This window comes from Morus notabilis, unplaced genomic scaffold (genome assembly GCF_000414095.1).
Source record: "Morus notabilis unplaced genomic scaffold, ASM41409v2 Scaffold792, whole genome shotgun sequence".
Taxonomy (NCBI): domain Eukaryota; kingdom Viridiplantae; phylum Streptophyta; class Magnoliopsida; order Rosales; family Moraceae; genus Morus; species Morus notabilis.
In genome coordinates, this window is record NW_010367733.1 from 1633 (window position 1) to 19627 (window position 17995).

Genomic DNA, 17995 nt, shown 5'->3' on the forward strand with positions numbered 1-17995 from the left:
GATGGACCTGGGGCCCACTATATTTATTGGGCCCTTTGGTGGACCAAATTGGGGATGGAAGAAAGGCCCATCAATCTTATTAATGAGGTAATTGGACCAGATTTTGTGTGTCTATGCAAGAGATAGAATGAGAATCTTTCTCCATTTTGACTAGGATTATTAAATTGTGAATACAAAAAATCCATTGGAAAAAAAACAATAAGCCCCCTCTTCCCTTTTTTTTTTTTTTTTTTTTTTTTTCTTTTTTTGTACAAAAATAATTCCCCAAATTATTTTTTCAACTCTTGGGTTGGTCTAATGCCTAGGAGAGGGCTACCTTTACGTTTTACAATGTCCTTTGTATTGTGTTATTTTCACTCTACACAGTAGAAAGCGATCTATAGTTTTGTGTTACCAACCGGAAAACAAAAGAAATATATTGGATTGGATTGGATTGGATTCTTCTGATCAATTGGCACTGTCAATTTAGAAATGTGAAATGCATCGTCTATGACGAGCCGCTACGGATACCCTTTTCTGCTTAGTTTCTTCTTTCCAACTTTTGGCAATGTCATGTGCCACACTAATGGCATCTAAAGAAGCACCAGAAAGGCCTCTCCTTGTGAACCCAACAGCATAAAGACCAGCTTTGCCTTTCCAGCCATTTGGGAATGGATTCTTTGGGATTCCATCTCCAGAAAAGAAGTCATTTTCCTGTAAAAGGTAACCAAAAAAATCCCAAAACAATTTAGACCATTTATTCTAGAAATAACACCAATAAAGACAAAACATAACCACCATACCAACCTAACAATCTGATTGACTCAGATTCTTTACCCCCTTTTTTAAATAAAAAAAAAAAAATTGTCTAAATTCAAACTTCCTTGGTTAAAAAAATGGAAAAAAATAAAAGAGAAGAAACATAACGTAAGAAGAAAAACTAATAACTTCCATAACTGTCACATGGATTCCCATGATAGAAACTTCTGAATAGACTTACAATGTGAAATATTCCTACACATTAAAAAAGAAAAGAAAAAAGAAAAAAAAGCTCACCTTAAGCCATGAAGGAACATTGCTTCTATACCCAGTTGCCAGAATAACAGAATCAATCTCAAGAATTTTCCCATCAACAAGTTCAACTCTCCCTTCAGAAAATCTCTTGATTCCAGGGACCACTTTGATCTTCCCAGATCTTATTTTCTTGAGTGCACCAATGTCCAATACTGGGGTCTTCCCAGCACTGTTCTTGAGCTGTAAAGGACCTACTGATGGTCTTTTCAGACCAAATTTCTCAAGATTCCCAAGAACAAGCCTTGCAAGCATCAACAGTATCTTGTCCACAGCCCAAAGTGGAAGCCATTTCATCATCGATACCGCCAACTCGAATGTCGATTTCCCAAGAATTTCCCTCGGTAAGACATGAACCTGAGAAAAAACATCCAAAAACAGAGACTACCCTGTTTTAGTTTGGACTCAAGAAGCGAAAATATAGACGGTGTTTGGAGTTGTTCTTATTTTTATTTTTTACATTTTTTAAGAAAAAAATAAAAACGGAAAAGAAATAGCGTTTGACACAATTAAAGATAAAAAATAAAATTTTTTAATTTAGTATAAAATAAGAGAGAAATAAAAAATAATTTTTAATCGTTTTTTATTTTTTATTTTTATTTTCTCCTCTTTGAGAGACATTAATGAATTTTTTTATATTAAAAATAATCTTTTGATAAAACTATAAACGTATTTTTAAAAATAATTTATGTATGAGATTAAAAATGTTTTCATTTCTATTTTTATACAAAAAATAAAATTATTTTAAAATAAATTTTAAACGCACCCATAATATTTTCCTTCAACGAAAACAGAGAATACTCTGTTTAAAAAAACAAAACAGAGGAAAACAGAGTATTCTCTGCATGCAGTTCTGAACCGTCAGTTTAAAACTGCATTGAAAATAAGTTTCTACTTACTGAGCTTCGAACCACCATTGAAGGGCTGGCATTGTGATTGGAAAGATCAAGGGAGACTTCCATGCTCGAATTCCCGCACCCGACGACAAGTACTTTCTTCCCCCGGTAACTCTCGCCGGCTCTGTAGTCGCATGCGTGCATGACATGCCCTCCAAACTCCGCCAATCCTTCGAATTCGGGCACGACTTTCCCGGCATTCCCCCCGGTGGCCACGACGAGCCACCGGCACAAGTACTCGACCTCCGCGGTCTGGCCATTCGAGACGGTCTTGACACGCCACAACCTGAAGGTCTCATCGTACTTGGCAGACTGCACTGTTTCATTGAACAAAGGGTTTATGTCAAAATGTTTGGCGTAGGATTCTAAGTAGTCTATGAACTGGTACTTTGTGGGGTATTCCGGGAAGTTTTCGGGGAATGGGAAGCCGGGCAATTGACAGAATTGTTTTGGAAGGTGCAGCCTTAGGCGATCATAAGTCCTGTGTTGCCATAGGGAGGCAATGCAGTTTGCTCTTTCTAAGATGATGAAGGGAACGCCTACTTGTTTTAGGCCCGCCGCGACGGCGAGGCCCGATGGGCCGGACCCGACGATGACCGGCCCGTTAACCCAAATGCAGCGGCGAGGGAAGAGGTCATGGTGATCATGGTTGAAGGTTTGTTGTACCAGTGGTGGTGTGTTATGACAAGCGTGGTCTAACATGTTGGAGGGAATTCTTTTTCCTTTTTTTATTTTTTCTTTTTTGCGTCGTTTGAAATGACTAACAAAGTATTGAGAGGGACAGGGTTGTGAAGAAAAAATAGCGTGGTTGGGAAATTTGTGAAAATGTGAGTGAAAAAGAATATTGATGGAAATTAAAGGCCTTTTTTTTAAAAAAAAACTTGTTATTTGATGATGATCCAAGAAAGAAGCTAATGGGATGATATTTGGATGCTTTGAACTATGTGGGAAAAATGGGGTGAGAGGGAGTAGAAGAATAAATGTTTTTGTTTGAATTTGATGTGTGGAGGGGGAAAGAAGGGATGGAAGGGTTTAAATAAGGAGAGGCGTCTGACCATGAGAGCAGCATGTGATTGGGATTTCAAATTGATAGCTTAGAAAGAGAGGATTTTTTTTGTCTCCCTCAAATGATAAGCTGTGGCCGTCTTATTTTGTTAATATAATTACATAAATTAAATTATTTTTTAAGTCCCCAACCCACAGAAGTAACATCATATATATACACCATGATAATATATCTTACACATTGTTTAACAAATATTTAACAAAGTAGAAACGATATCCACAACCTTTTAGAAGATGGGTCTTTTTTGGGTCTTGGTTTCTGTAAATTCTCTTTCAACGTTTAGGCATAGAGATCACTATAGCCACTCGCAATACCAGCAAACCAGCTACCCATACTGTGTATCCTATATTTATTTGTACTTAGCAAATGGTTTCCAGTAAGGGTGTTTTCCCTTTTTTTTTTTTTTTTTTTTTTTTTTTTTTTTTTTATAAATTTTTGAGTACTTGGGCATGCACATGGTAGAGCCAGCTTCTTATCTTAAGTGGGGTTCCTACAATCTCTATAAATATCATGCTAAGTTAAACTCAGCTAGTGGATGTAATATATATATATATATATATATATATATATATGTATGTATGTATGTGTGTATGTATGTATGTATGTCTGTCACTCTTATGTGATCATAAACTATTGATTTACCTAGCATGCCGGTTAAATGCTTTTTAAGTAGGTTCATGTTATGAGTTAATTAATAACACTAAATTAGGCATGTTATATAGTAATATATATGTTACTCGTTGCAAGTAATATAAATAACATTTTCTTTTTCTAACCGGCCAATGCAGACCCCCTAGGTTGTTGAACTATACGTGCAAAGCCCTATAGGCCATGTTTGAAAATTGTGCTTGAGTATATACTTTTATCTTGATTTGTTTGTAATATCTACTCTAACGTGAAATTTCTTATAATCCAGGAACTTTAATAAATAATATGTGTTTTCCAAAAAAGAAAAAAAAAAGGAAAAAAAATAAAGCTTTACCATGCGGGGCTTAGTACTCTTTAATTAATATTGTGTGGTTAGCTAATTGATTGATTAATTTATTAGAGAGATTGTTCAATTGTAACAAATGAATGTAATTAAGGTTAGAATTAGTTAGAAGTGTCATTACAAGTCACTTATGATTATATGAGCTGGTGGTTTGTGATAGTCAGTTAGAATTCTAACAGTACTATTTAAGCATTTAGTTTGTACAGTTAATGTTGGAAATGTGTAAATATGTGTAAATATGGTCAGACAACATTCAACATTTTTTTTTAACGAATAAAAAAAATAAAATAAAAAGAAAACCTATCACCCTAATGAAGAAAACTTAGCAAACTGCAAGAAACTGAAAAATGACTACAAGCTTAATACGACAAAGTAGAGGTTTTTTTTATTTTTTTATTTTTTATTTTTATTTTTTTTTTACAAAAGTAGATAACAGCAACACGTTTTACGACCTAATATGACAAAGCATAGAACTTTTTTCTTTTACTTAATAATTACTAACATACTAAAACACAAAACGCACACACTAAAAGACCACTAACAAAAACGACCACTAAATCACACTAAAAGACAAAACCAAAGAAAATGAAAACATAAAATACAAATCACAAAAACGTACAAACGAAATCAAATCAGTAACAAAAACACACGACTAGAAACTAAAGAAAAATAAAGTGAAATTAAAATAAATAAATAAATAATGTACTTACCTCTTTGACTAATTATCTACTGATTATTCTTGTATGTCGCACCTCCCCAGTAACGGCGCCAAAATTTGATTACGTCCAAACGTGTACAAAAACAAGCGGTCAATTGTAGTATAGTTTGAACGGTCGATCCCACGAGGAGGTGTTAAATTGAACAAGAAATGACTAGTAAATAAAAAGCGTTAGAAAAGTAAGCAATGAAACAAAGAAAAAAAATGAGTGTTTTTTGATGATTTTTTGAACAATTTAAAATGGAGAAAATTCAATAATAAAAAGTGGTAAGGCATTGAGAATCCTCCATATGCTTTGTTCGCCTATTTGGATTTTGATTCATAAATTGACTCAATTGAAAGTTTCACATCCCAAACAATCAATCGGAAAATAAATATTTGAAGAACATATAAATTAAAAATGTATTCGAGTAAATAAAATTCTAACGTTTAGAACTAGTAAAAATTATCTTATGAGAAATCTAAAAGCAACAATATACCGTTGGCAATATTGCAGTAAAAGACTACTCATAAAATAATACCTATCAATATATAATATAATACAACAATCACATAAAAAGAGCTTGACTAGATTTATATAAAAGTTGATAATAAAATATATTGGTAAGAGGAAGAAATATGATGAAAGAAAATTATTTACTCAAATGTATAAAACTTACAAATCATTGGAGAATCAAAATCCAAACAAGTTCACTACACATATAGGATCATCTCTAGCCTCACTAAATACTCTAGCCTAACTTGCACATAATTCCCATAAAATTTTAAAAAGAAAATATGAGAATAAGAGCAAGAAGATGAGAGAATAAATGTAGAAACTTAGACTAAAATTCAACAACCTAAACACCTTGACATGACCCTATTTATAGAGTTTTTGGCCATGTCAAGAGTTGCAAACAGAAACAAGAAGAAAAGGAACGGTTTATCCAAATAAATTGGATTTACAAGGCTTCAATTTGGTGGTAAAGGCTGCTAATGGTGGAGAAAGGAAAACATCACAACGGAAACAAAACTGATGAAAAACCCCGCATGAACGGCTCGAACAGGTGAAGAAAACGCCACATGGCACTCTGTGATTCGTCCAAGGCTGAGCTTGGAAAACGCAGACAAAAATTAGCTTTGGACGTGACACGTGGCACGCTGTGATTCGTGGAGAGGAAGAGTGGCCGACAGGTACGACACGTGGCGCGAACTGATTGGGAGGCTGCTGCGACGTGGGACCCACGCGGAGAGGATTAAAGAACTGCCTGATGCACGCGTGCCCGGGAGAGAACCGTGCGCGCCAAACGCGTGTGCGCGAGGGAACAGGTGGAGCCCACGCCGAAGAGAGAGAGAGAGGCTGGCTTACGCGCTCGTGGCACCAACTTGCGACCTGGGCTTGGCGTGGACGAAACGCTCGCGCGACTGAGTGGGAAACGTGGGGGTTCGCCAGAAAATGCCATGTGGCTCGGCTTGTGGAGCGGCTCGAACGGCTTGGCTCGGCGGCGGCTGACTGACGGCTGGGCTTCATTTTCATTTTCTTTAGTTTTGACCCAAATGTCTTATTTCCCTACAAAACAAATTAAATTAAATTAAAATCAAATACTTCCATAAAATATTAATTCCACAAAAATATTTAATTAAAACTTAATTTATTTAGCAATTATGAACAATTTAAGTGCAAATTTGTGCACTTATCATGGACCCTGCTAATATAATATATTATTATTTAAATAAAAAATGAGATAGTAGAATTCACGTGTTAAACAGTGAATACAGAGTGACAAAAAGAGTGATGCTAACATTTCTTTATAAATAATCATTTGCTAAATGTAGAATAAATAATGAGTTTAAAAGGACTGGAGGCTCCTCCTCTTAGTAGATTAAACGTTTGATGGAAACTCATGAACCCAACAAGCGTATTTGAGAAAATAATTGAGTTGTGATCTTGTTAATTTGTCTCCTTGACGAAGATGGAGGGATCATTGTTTGAAGGAAGATTGTGGGGAGTAGAATGGATTTTACTTGCACTCTTGCAGATACAACATAGGAAAGATTGCCTTTGATTCAATTGTGGGGGAGACATTGATGATTAATTGTCTTTTTAATAAGCTCATTTTTATTTATATCTCTTTTCCCCCTCATAAGTGAGAAGGACAAACGAAAAGCTTAATGAAGCTCGAAATTAGAACATTAAAGTTTGATAAGCAGTGATTAATGAACTATAGCTAATTAAAATCTTATAATAGTACTAATCTATATAATTAGGAACCAAAAAAGAATCTTGGCAAAAGAACAAAAGAAGTCAAGTACCAAAAAGTTTATGTACCTTTTGGAAGATAGCCACAGGTGATGACCTAGAGAATACACATTGAGAGGGATAGATCAATGCCCACTATGTATATATAATTATGTATATATATATATATATATATATGTATTCTACAAGAAAGACCTACTAGTTTCTACTAATTACCAATTATTGTTATGTTGCATATAACATGTATATATGTTTGCCTAGTGTACGTACAGCAATGGAGCCTATCATTTTCAAACAACTTAATGGTCCATATGATCAAGAAGTAAAATGGATGAAACTTTTAGAAGGTTCACTAACTTGCTTGAAGAAGGATTACTTCTTTAAGGATTTTGTGGGTGATTTTGCAAGAGTGTCACTGTTTTATGCATGTTTAGCCAAGTCAATTACAAGCGAAGTTGACATGCCTCTGAGTTTGGGACAACTCAATTCATTGCTGCAAACTTGTTGCTCTAGTTTTAATTCTAGAATATTTTATTCTGTTTGACATACTTTAAGTCTAAAAGTTTTTTATTTAAAAAAAAAAATTGCTTGAAAGAAGGGCTCTAAATTTAGAATAAATGTAAAGCTACAGTGCATGACACGTCGCAGAAAAATTAATCCAATATGGTCCCAATTCCTCATGTTGTACTTTCTCAATTTTTCGTACATCTTTGCCTGATTTAGAAAGGAACAGAGAATTCCAAAGCCAAAATTTTATGACTAGAATATTTGTTTAGTACGTTTTATTGTTCTGGGGTTATGTCAAAAACGTTAGGTCCTAAATCTACATGGTACAGTTACTATCATAGAGAAGTACTTAATGGTGAAATTATGATCTTTTTGATTTTCGTCTTTCCTTAAATAGGTAATTGTATTTTAAATTAAAGAGATAAAAACATCAATATTAACCTCGTTACACTAGGATACTCAACTCCAACAACAAATTGACTCCATTAATACAATCTAATGAAGCACAAAGGGGGCAAAAAAACATGCGCCTAGTTTCCATGTCGGGAAAACGTAAAAACATACCGATAGTCGAGCGGGCTCTTTTAACATTACCTTAATAATCAATTGCAAACTTTAATCAGTCGAGACCAAGAGACTTGCAGAACAGAGATCACATATAACATGGTAAGGAAGTAATGCTTGCGGATTGTATATACAGATCACTTTTGTTATTACACCACCTCCTTTTGCTTGTTTATGAAAGGAAAATATAGGAGATTTCTAATGATCTACCGACTATTATTTATTAAACGATGTGATAAAATAAACCATTAATTATAATTAAAGCATAGAGGATTGGTGAAGAGTTGTTTTGCTTCTCCTTTCGGACTGGGATAAGACTTTTTATGGTTTGATTCTTCCAATGTAATAAGCTTACTAATTATTTCCAAAACTTTGGAGGTCCCTTGGAAATTTTAAGCTCGTTGGTCGTTGGCCCTTAATTACGCAGCATTACATTCATTGTTTCTCATATCTACGGGCGAAGGGAATGTTATGGTAGACAAGCTTTCGACTCATATAGTTCATTTAGCGACGGATCTGTGGTGTGGTCTTTGCTAGATTTTTATTCTTCTTCGGCTGGAAGAGATATGGGCCTTCCAAATTATAGATTCATTTATGCATCTTAATGAAGACCGGGTGATTCATGTACTCTTTTACTCTCTGTCAGTTTTTTCCCATAGGGTTTTATTGACATAGGATTTTGATGAGTGAGTTTCATACTCGCAATTTTGGTAGTTAATCTTGGCTTTTTGTTGGTTTTCTAGTCTTTATTTTCAGTTTTACGCTTGTTTCTAAGCTTGTTTTTAGGGATATGATGTAGTCGGATCATGATTATTCAAGATTCTTTGGTTTTTAATTTAATTGATGTTTATTCTATTATGCTAAGTGTTATAATCTGTTTTTAATGAGTGTGAATGTCTAGCCAACTTTTGCATGGTTTGGGGTTTAATTTTGAGACTAATCGGACATGATGGATAAGCATGTTTGTGGATCATTATGGTTTTATGTTCGTAATGAATTCCAACACGTTAAAATCTAAATGTAGGACCTACATGCTTGGACTATGATTATTAATGCTTGAGAAAGATTAGTAATTAATTTCATAAAATGCATTGTCAGAATAGGAATAAATATTGATTGATTGGGAATTGAGAATTTGAACTTGATTGATCCTGGGGAAATCGATGTTGGTTTCTAAAATGATTGCGGATGCGGAAGCGTATATGAAGCGGATCGTGTATAACAAAAATTTTCATAAAACTTTAAGATACTCTATAGATTACATTAATTTATGTACGAATAAATTAATCAAATTAATTTCTTTAACTAACGGACGATTAGGACAATAACTTGAATTCTTTGACCTTGAATGTTCCTTACTCCAAGGTAGTTTAGAACACCCGAATCTTACTCGTCAATTCCTTCAATCTACGAAGACATGTGTGTGGGCATACTTGAAACAAAACGGGACTAACGAATAAACGCTCAAGGTTTTCACGAACACCAACGCATACACAACGTGGAATTTTTGGATAAAATTTTCCTCTCCACACTCTATAGAAAACCGACCACTATAGAAAACCGACCACATGATGCTAGGGAGACCAAAAATTGTGATCTCCAATTTCTGCAATCTCCTATTTATAGAGTAATAGTCAGACTCCCAGAAAAAGTCTAATATTTATCTCCAAGATAAAGCTTGATAATTATCTCCAACTTCAAATTTGATTTTGAAACAAAATCTCTCTCCCTTATCCATATGTCAATTTTGACTCAAATTTAAATTCCAATTTAAGTCAAACTTAAATTAATTTGAATTTCAATTTAATAACTTATCAAATAAGTCAAATGGATAACTTGGAGAGCAAGCAACTAAATCTCAGAGGGATTCACAATGTAGTGTGCGTTCACACTATGTGAACACCTTCACATGTCTGTTTCAAAATTTAAATTTAAATTTAAATTTAAATAATCACATTATTTAAGATATAATTAATTCTCAATTAATTATCTTTGAGTGTTATATTTTAGAATTCCATAATTCTAAAATTCTCATTTTTCCCTTAATGTCTTGTAGAATTACAAGGACGATGCGGGGACTCGTGTATAATTTTGAGCTCCAATAAAATTAATAATTAACTAAACTCTTTAATTAATTAATTAATTCTATTAATTTTAAAAGTTACTCCACTATAAATTTGGAATTGTACTCTTATAATTATGGACATAAGTTACTTCTAAATTGTGAAGTGTCTATTTGATATAGTCATTACATATAGATCAATCCTCCATAAATAAGTCATAATTAGAGATAGGTGAAATCCGTTAACCTCTCTAACTACATCTTTATTCTTGAGTACCATTGATTTTCTAATGGACAGTGATTTATAAAATAAATTCATGAATCAAAACTCCTCCTAGTCCAAGTACGGAATCAACCCTCAAGGGAATTATTTATCTACTTCTTTCTCAGGAAGGAACGGATTCCATCTCGTATAATAACTGTAATGACTGAGAAAATCCTAGAATTAAATAATGTAAATTTATTTATTTAAGTCAAGGATTATTCCCGAGAATGAAACGCCTTAATCTATTCATCCGGGAACAATTAAGATGTATAAGGATCTGAAAAAGAGCTTTAGGTGGCTAGGAATGAAAAAGGACGTAGTTGAATTCATATCAAAATGTCTTAATTGTCAAAATTATAAGGCAGAACATCAGCGTCCAGCAGGGGAACTACAGAAGATCGACATTCTGGAATGAAAATGAGATCAGATCATGATGGATTTTATAGTGGATTGCCTAGGACATCCAACTGCAAGACATAATTTGGGTAAACGTAGATCGATTAACTAAATCTGCCTACTTTTTGCTAATCAAACTCAGTTATTCTATCCAGCAATTGGCAAAAATATACGTGTCTAAGATAGTGACATTGCATGGGATTCTAAAATCCATCATATTAGATCAAGACGGTCGTTTCATGTCTAGATTTTGGAGAGGTGTGCATGATGAAATAGGGACTAAGCTAAAATTAAGTACCGGTTTTCATCCTTAGACTGACGGTCAATCTGAGAGGACCATCCATACCTTAGAAGATATGCTAAGAGCATGCATAATTGATTTCAAGGGAAGCTGGGATAAAAAGTTTCCTTTGATAGGATTTTCTTATAACAACAGTTATCACACGTTAATAGGTATGGCACCTTTTGAAGCCTTGTACAGAAGAAAATGCAGGTCCCTAATTTATTGGTGTGAACTTGGGGAGAAGCATTTAGAAACCACAGATTTTATGAGAACAACCACAGAGGATGTAAGACGCATAAGAGAGAGACTAGATACAACTCACAACCGCCAGAAGAGTTATGCGGATAAACGCCGCAAACCTTTGGAGTTTTAAGTGGGAGACTTAGTTTTCTTAAAAGTTACACCGTTGAAAGGAGTAATGAGATTCGGTAATGAAGGAAAACTTAGTCCAAGATACATAGGACCTTTTGAGATCCTAGAGAAGATCGGTAAAGTTGCATATAAACTAGCTTTTCCATCAGACTTAGCTTCGGTACATAATGTTTTCAATGTATTGATGTTAAAGAAGTATGTACTAGACCCATCACATGTGTTGCACTAGGAACCAGTCGAAGTGCACACAGACCTAACCTACGAGGAGAAAACAGTTCAGATCCTAGCTCGCGAGGAGAAAACTCTAAGGAATAAAGTAATTCCTCTAGTCAAAGTCTTGTGGTGAAATCATAATATTGAGGAAGCCACATGGGAGCGTGAGGAAGATATGAGGAAAAACTATCCCAAGTTGTTCTAATTTTTGGGACGAAAATTATTAAGGGGGTAGATTGTAATGACTGAGAAAATCTTAAAATTAAATAACGTAAATTTATTATTTAAATCATGGATTTTTCCCGAGAATATCATGTCAAATTTTGGTGACTGAAGGATTTATGGAATTAATATCGGTATTCCTAAATTCTGCAGTAAATTTTATGATTAGTTCATATCTTAAAAGTGAGTAAATTCAGTCGATAAATTCGTACCGTAATTAAGGCGGAAGAATTCTCAGTACATATAAAGTTTTAGAATTTTAATCTCAGAATTCTCCTAGCGCAATATAATGTTAGCATCGTATAGAGAGACGCTCTTATATTTACAAAGAAAACCCGTAGTTTTCAAACAGACAAAAGGAAATTACAGGGATAATATTTTAGTAAAGAAATTCAGTTGCAATATGAGTTCAGAAGTTGACACCATTAGAAATAGAAATTTCATGTCAACTAAGTTAACTCCCTATAGTCAGTGTGAGGTAACAAGGATAGTTATAAGATTAGAACACCCATGGATGACCGCCACGTGTTCACTAAACCTTACTTATGTAAGCAAGATGACATTAACTAAGTAATTAAGAATCTAAGTGAGATATGATCTATATTCCACCTCACCCTAGTTGCCTAACCGAGAAAATTAGGATTTTTGACCTATTGGGGATGACTGAGTCGAGATAGTATGACCAAAGAGTCAGTCAATAGATTATTCTTGAAAAGTTAGTCAAGGTTGAATAAAATTGACCAAGTTAACCAACTGTCCAGAAAACGCAGATAAAATATGCACCAGATGAATGTTGAACAGAACCGGAATAAGATAATTATTAGAGATGGATGGTTGAGATTTCAAGTGACTTTTTGGATGGAGAGCTAAGATCATGACATTTGTGTAGTGAGGTGGCCGGCCAACTTGGGGAAGAAGAAAAGAAAAAGGTGTTTTTAGTGAATTTTGTATTTAAAAAAGACGTATAAGTTGGAAAATTGCACTTAGGCCCCTCTTATTCTTCTCCACCCGTTTTTAAGTGTAAAAACACAAAAGAATGCTCACTTTTCCATGCCAAAAACCAGTGAGTGTTCATCTAAGAGAGAGGAGAGAGAAATTTCACCAAAAGTGAAGAGAAACGAATTTTAAGCGAAGATCAACAAAACTACTGAGGATTAGTGACTCCAAAACTTGTTCCTCGTTCTTTTAAGGTGAGATTTTAGTTTTCCTCTCCTTTTTCTTACCTTGACCAAACCCTTGGATATGGAAGAAAGTATATACAAAGTTTACTAAGTTGATGATGAATTTCAATTGATAAAGGAATTGTAAACTAAGTGATTAAAGGATGCATTTTTGGTTGTTAGATTATGTTTCTAGCAATTTTTGGTTATGAAGAATTCTTGTTTCTAAGATGATAAAATTGTATGAGAAAGATTGTGGGTTATGTCTAAGAGTTGGAACAGCGGATAAAACGAGCTAAGGATAGCTTGGGAAACACAGAAAATTAGGTGAAACTCCGCCAAAATTTAGTTTGAGAATTTGAAGTTAAACTTATTTTGTGTTCTAAATATAAGCTTTAGACTATTCTTTTTTTTTTTTTAGAAAACACTGTAAAGCCGTTAAATTTGTTTTGGTGTAAAACAGAAGAGTTCACTAAAGAACTCGAAATGTAATCTCAGGAAAGTCTTTTGATTTTAGACCTTGTTTAATGAAAAATAAGGTTATGAGGATTCAATAAACCTAATCTTTAAGCTTGAAACAAGGTTTTACAATCCTTTAAGGTAGGAAAGAGGAAGAAAGCCAGAAATAGAGAAATTAGATTTTCTTACAAGCTTGCTAAAATAGAATAGCAAGTGATAGTTAATCTCATACTCTTAATAGGTGTTTATTCTCATAAATAAGCAAGAAAGAGAACAGGCTGTGTGGCGAATAGAGGATTCCACTATGTGAAACAGGTAAGTAGGAATCTCGCCTACAGTATAAATAGATTTGAAATGAAACAGTACACATGATTTATATGCTTGATTATACTTCTTATTATAGTATGCAATTGTCATGCCATGATGCATACACTTTAACAAGTCAAGTAGGACTTATAAGAATAATTTCAGTTGAGTGTCGTACCAGCTACCGCGAGGGAGGTAATTAGACTCCGCAAGGAAGATAAAGAAAACAAAAAGAAAAGAATTCCTCCGCGAAGGAGGCATTCAGTTAGTTATAATCACAGTGTCATTGAGGACCTTACAAACCCTCACGTCCTGATGATTGCGCGTAAATTATACGAGCACTTGGGCCCATTAGTAAGTAAGATAAAATCAGATAATAAGACTATGATAAGATATCATAAGTAAGCATAATTGGCTCATGCATATATAGTCATGTGAACTCACAGATGTTTTGTGAGAAATAGTTCCTACTTGTTTAGCGTAAACTCATTATAGAGTATTTATATTGTAGGTAAGCAACCTGCTTCAAATACTTGATGGACTGTTGGCAAGGCAATGGACGAATAGTGTGGAGATCGGGGAATGGATACCGCTCGCAAACAATTCCGCAAGAAGTGTTATGTAATAAATAGTTTTGTTAATTAAGACGAGTTGGTATATGAAAGTAAACAGGACTTAAAGATTCAGTATACACATGTAAATATTGACATTCCGAGAAAGGAATATGTGGTTGTTTAAATATTTTGTTATAGTTAAGAAAGGAAATTTCAATAAGAACAAAAGAAACTTATGTTCAATATGATACAACATTTTAAGAAAAAGAAACTTATATTCAATATGATATAGTATTTTAAGAAAAAGAGACTTATGTTCAATATGATATAGCATTTCAAAAAAAAAAAAGTTCCACAAATTTCTCAGGGGTTTCAGAAAGTATAAATATATTAAAATCAGCTTCAGTGATGGCCACCTAGCCTAGTAGGGTCGTCATAGTTGGTATCAGAGTTGGTATCCTGCCATCCTACTCCATACCGTCATGTGCCTATTCTGCCACAGTCTAAGTAAGTAGAATTCATAAGAGTAAATTAGCTTTATTTTCCAAGATGGAATTTAATGTTTAAAACTATATACATATAGGATTATAGTATCGTATATGGCATCCTCCTCTACACCACCATCAGACGGAGTTCCATATGATCTATATATAGTGTAGCTAGTGATTGTTTTCCGGAACTCCAATTCGGGTAACTATGATGGTGAGACTTATGTAGGGAGGACGCAAGACTCGTTGATGCAGATACAGGTAATTTTTGATGCCTGTGGAATTCATAAGAAGTATTGGACTATGTTAGCCACTATGTAGTTAGTACGAGGGGCTAGGGCCTGGTGGAGCAGCCTAGAAGTTGATTCCAAACAAATAGAATGTGAGCAATTTCAGCATCATCTCTAGCAGTGGGTAGCTACAGCCTCAGCACCTCCAGCGTCTCAGCTAGTGCTTGAGGTACATGAGTTGTATGATATAGCATTTTAAGGAAAAGAGACTTATGTTCAATATGATACAACATTTTAAGAAAAAGAAACTTATGTTCAATATGATATAGCATTTCAAAAAAAAAAGAAAAGTTCCGTAAATTTATCAGGCGTTTCAAAAAGTATAAACATATTAAAGTCAACTATAGTGACGGCCACCTAGCCTAGTAGGGCCGTCACAATAACATTCCAGACTACACAATTCATCATGTCTTCAAAATACAAGAAATAAGATTCAGGATCTCAGAATCCGTACCGAGTAAATCAAAAGACATAAATCCACAAATAGGAGTCTATTAATAACTCAGGATTAAAATCATTCTATGTATGACCATCGGATTAAAATTATTCTATGTATGACCATCGGTAGACTCAATTAGAATTTGTATACTTAATGAAAATTATCAGAAATTCATATTGTGTCTGTGTCCCTTTCCACATAATCTCAATATGCGTAATACACTAATTTAATATTTCACCATATTAACAGTGCGAATAACATTGTTCCATTCTAAATGGGAATGACATGTATTATGTTCCATTCTAAATTGGAATGACATGTATTAATAATTTTTTTGTTAAAGATTCTGAATTTTAATTAAATTCATTATGAACGTCATTTTGATTATTGCTCTTAAATATTATCCTCTCGCATATAACACTTATATGTAATATTTAAGATCACATAAATAATCATGGAATTTTCACTAATATTCATTAATATATGCACATAAAATAAAGAATAAACTGTTTTATTAAATAAATAATAAGTATCCTATTACATCTCATGCTTCTAGGACACCATTTCCAATAATCTCCCACTTGTCCTAAGCAGATAGAATATGTCTCTAATCCTGAAACTTTCTTGGTGTCTATGACTGATCTATCCCTAGAACAACTTCCATATCAGTTAAGAATTTCTAGAGTCAGGTTGCTTTCCTTTATTGCTTTACAAGCTGCAACACATTAACCCTTAATGATAGAATTAGCAATCATACTTTGCCAACAACTTTTCGTATCATGACTCCTTCATCTAGTGCAAACACAGATTTGGATGTCGACTCTCAAAATCCATGCATGACTCATAGTCAAAGTCTGTGTATCCAGATAAAACACAACTCTTTCACTGACTAAACTATCTTATAGTTTCTTACTTTCGTCATACACTTAAGGATATAATATATCGCTACCTAATGATCCGATCTTGAGTTCAACTGATAACGACTGAACACTCCCACTGAATGTCATATATTCGGGCTAGTAAAGAACAAGAACAACTTCTTTTTTTCATTTGATACATCTTGGTTTTGATCAAATCCATAAGACTTAATAGCCTCATCAAACCTGATGTTCTATGATATAGAAGCCTGCTTTAATCCATAAATGGATCTCTGTAGTTTGCAAACTTTCTGCTCTTGGCATTCTTCTATGTAACCCTCTGGTTGATCCATATAGATGGTTTCCTTAAGATAATCATTCAAAAAAGCTGTCTTGACATCCATCTGCCATATCTCATAGTCAAAATATGCTGCTATGGCGACAATACTCTTTACTCAAAGATTTTTATTACTTGACAACAATAGCATACGCTTGCGGTCATAAAATTCGTAACAGATTTTAACGGAACTAGATGTAAATAGCATATTTTTGAAAGTAAACTAAGTAAATAGTAAATTTTAAAACTATTTGAAGTAAATAACAATTTATCATGTAAATATTTCATTTACGACTGTTAAAAAGTAATTTAGGTGGTAAAAATTCTATTTAAGTGGAAAAAAAAATTATCAGTTGTAAAAAGAAAATTACGTAGAAAAAAAATCTTTTTACTAGTAGTAAATGAAACATTTTTGCGGTACTGTTGTTTACTTTAAATAGTTTTAAAATATACTGTTTACTTAATTTATTTTCATAAATCTACTATTTACTACATTCTTCCGGATTTTAATGAGGCCTTTCCTTTTGAGGAAAGTAGAATATCCACATGGCTTTTTTAAGTTTCTTTCTGTTCAACTTTTTTAGAGTTGTTTTTGTTGGGATTTTCATTGATGGATTTGTTTTAATTGATTTGTTGGCATTATTTTGGACAAGATTTAGAAAGGATTTGATGTTGATGATATGATTGAAAGTTTAATGGCAATGGGAAATTTCGTTTTGGAAACTGTTAAAATCAATCAATTTGACCTGATTTGGTAAAAGTCAAGTTTGAGTGATTTTGGAAAGTGGAAAATAGATGAGTTGATTGATTTGCTGCAGAATATTTATTTTAAAAATTGATTTGCTGCAAGAAACTTATTTAGAAATTGATTTTGATATGATTCGGTGAATCTATTTTGGTAAGTTGAAAATTGGTGGGATAATTAATTTGCAAAGCAGATTTTTGCTTAGATGTACAAAAATGTCCTATTTCATGGAGTATTCTGCAAAGATTATACTGCATTTATATAGGGGATAACAAGAATATGCAATAGTTGACTTTAAACTAGATTTTACAGCTATGTTGCACGATTTGTTACAACAAAGACTGCAATAGACTATGTGCAGCAGATGACATTGAAATTTTTAATAACTGGTCGATTTGGCTATTTAATTAAAGTCTTTTAGTGGTTTCAGCATGCCTGAAGTGCCTCAAAATTTCAGAGAGTCAAATCATTTTATAAACACTTGTATTTTTATTTTCTTCAGGAGAAGAGATTTAA

General features: G+C 33.6%; 1 protein-coding gene across 1 annotated transcript; it reads right to left on the minus strand.

Annotated features, from left to right (window-relative positions):
* Window positions 1–510: 510 nt before the first annotated feature.
* LOC21394608 (probable indole-3-pyruvate monooxygenase YUCCA3) lies at window positions 511–2648 on the minus strand (the record flags this gene model as incomplete). Its single annotated transcript, XM_024175536.1, has 4 exons — window positions 1950–2648; window positions 1036–1407; window positions 817–819; window positions 511–693 (listed from the first exon to the last, which is right to left on the minus strand). Coding segments are annotated over exons 1-4 (1257 nt in total), but the record flags the coding sequence as incomplete, so codon positions are not given.
* Window positions 2649–17995: the final 15347 nt, after the last annotated feature.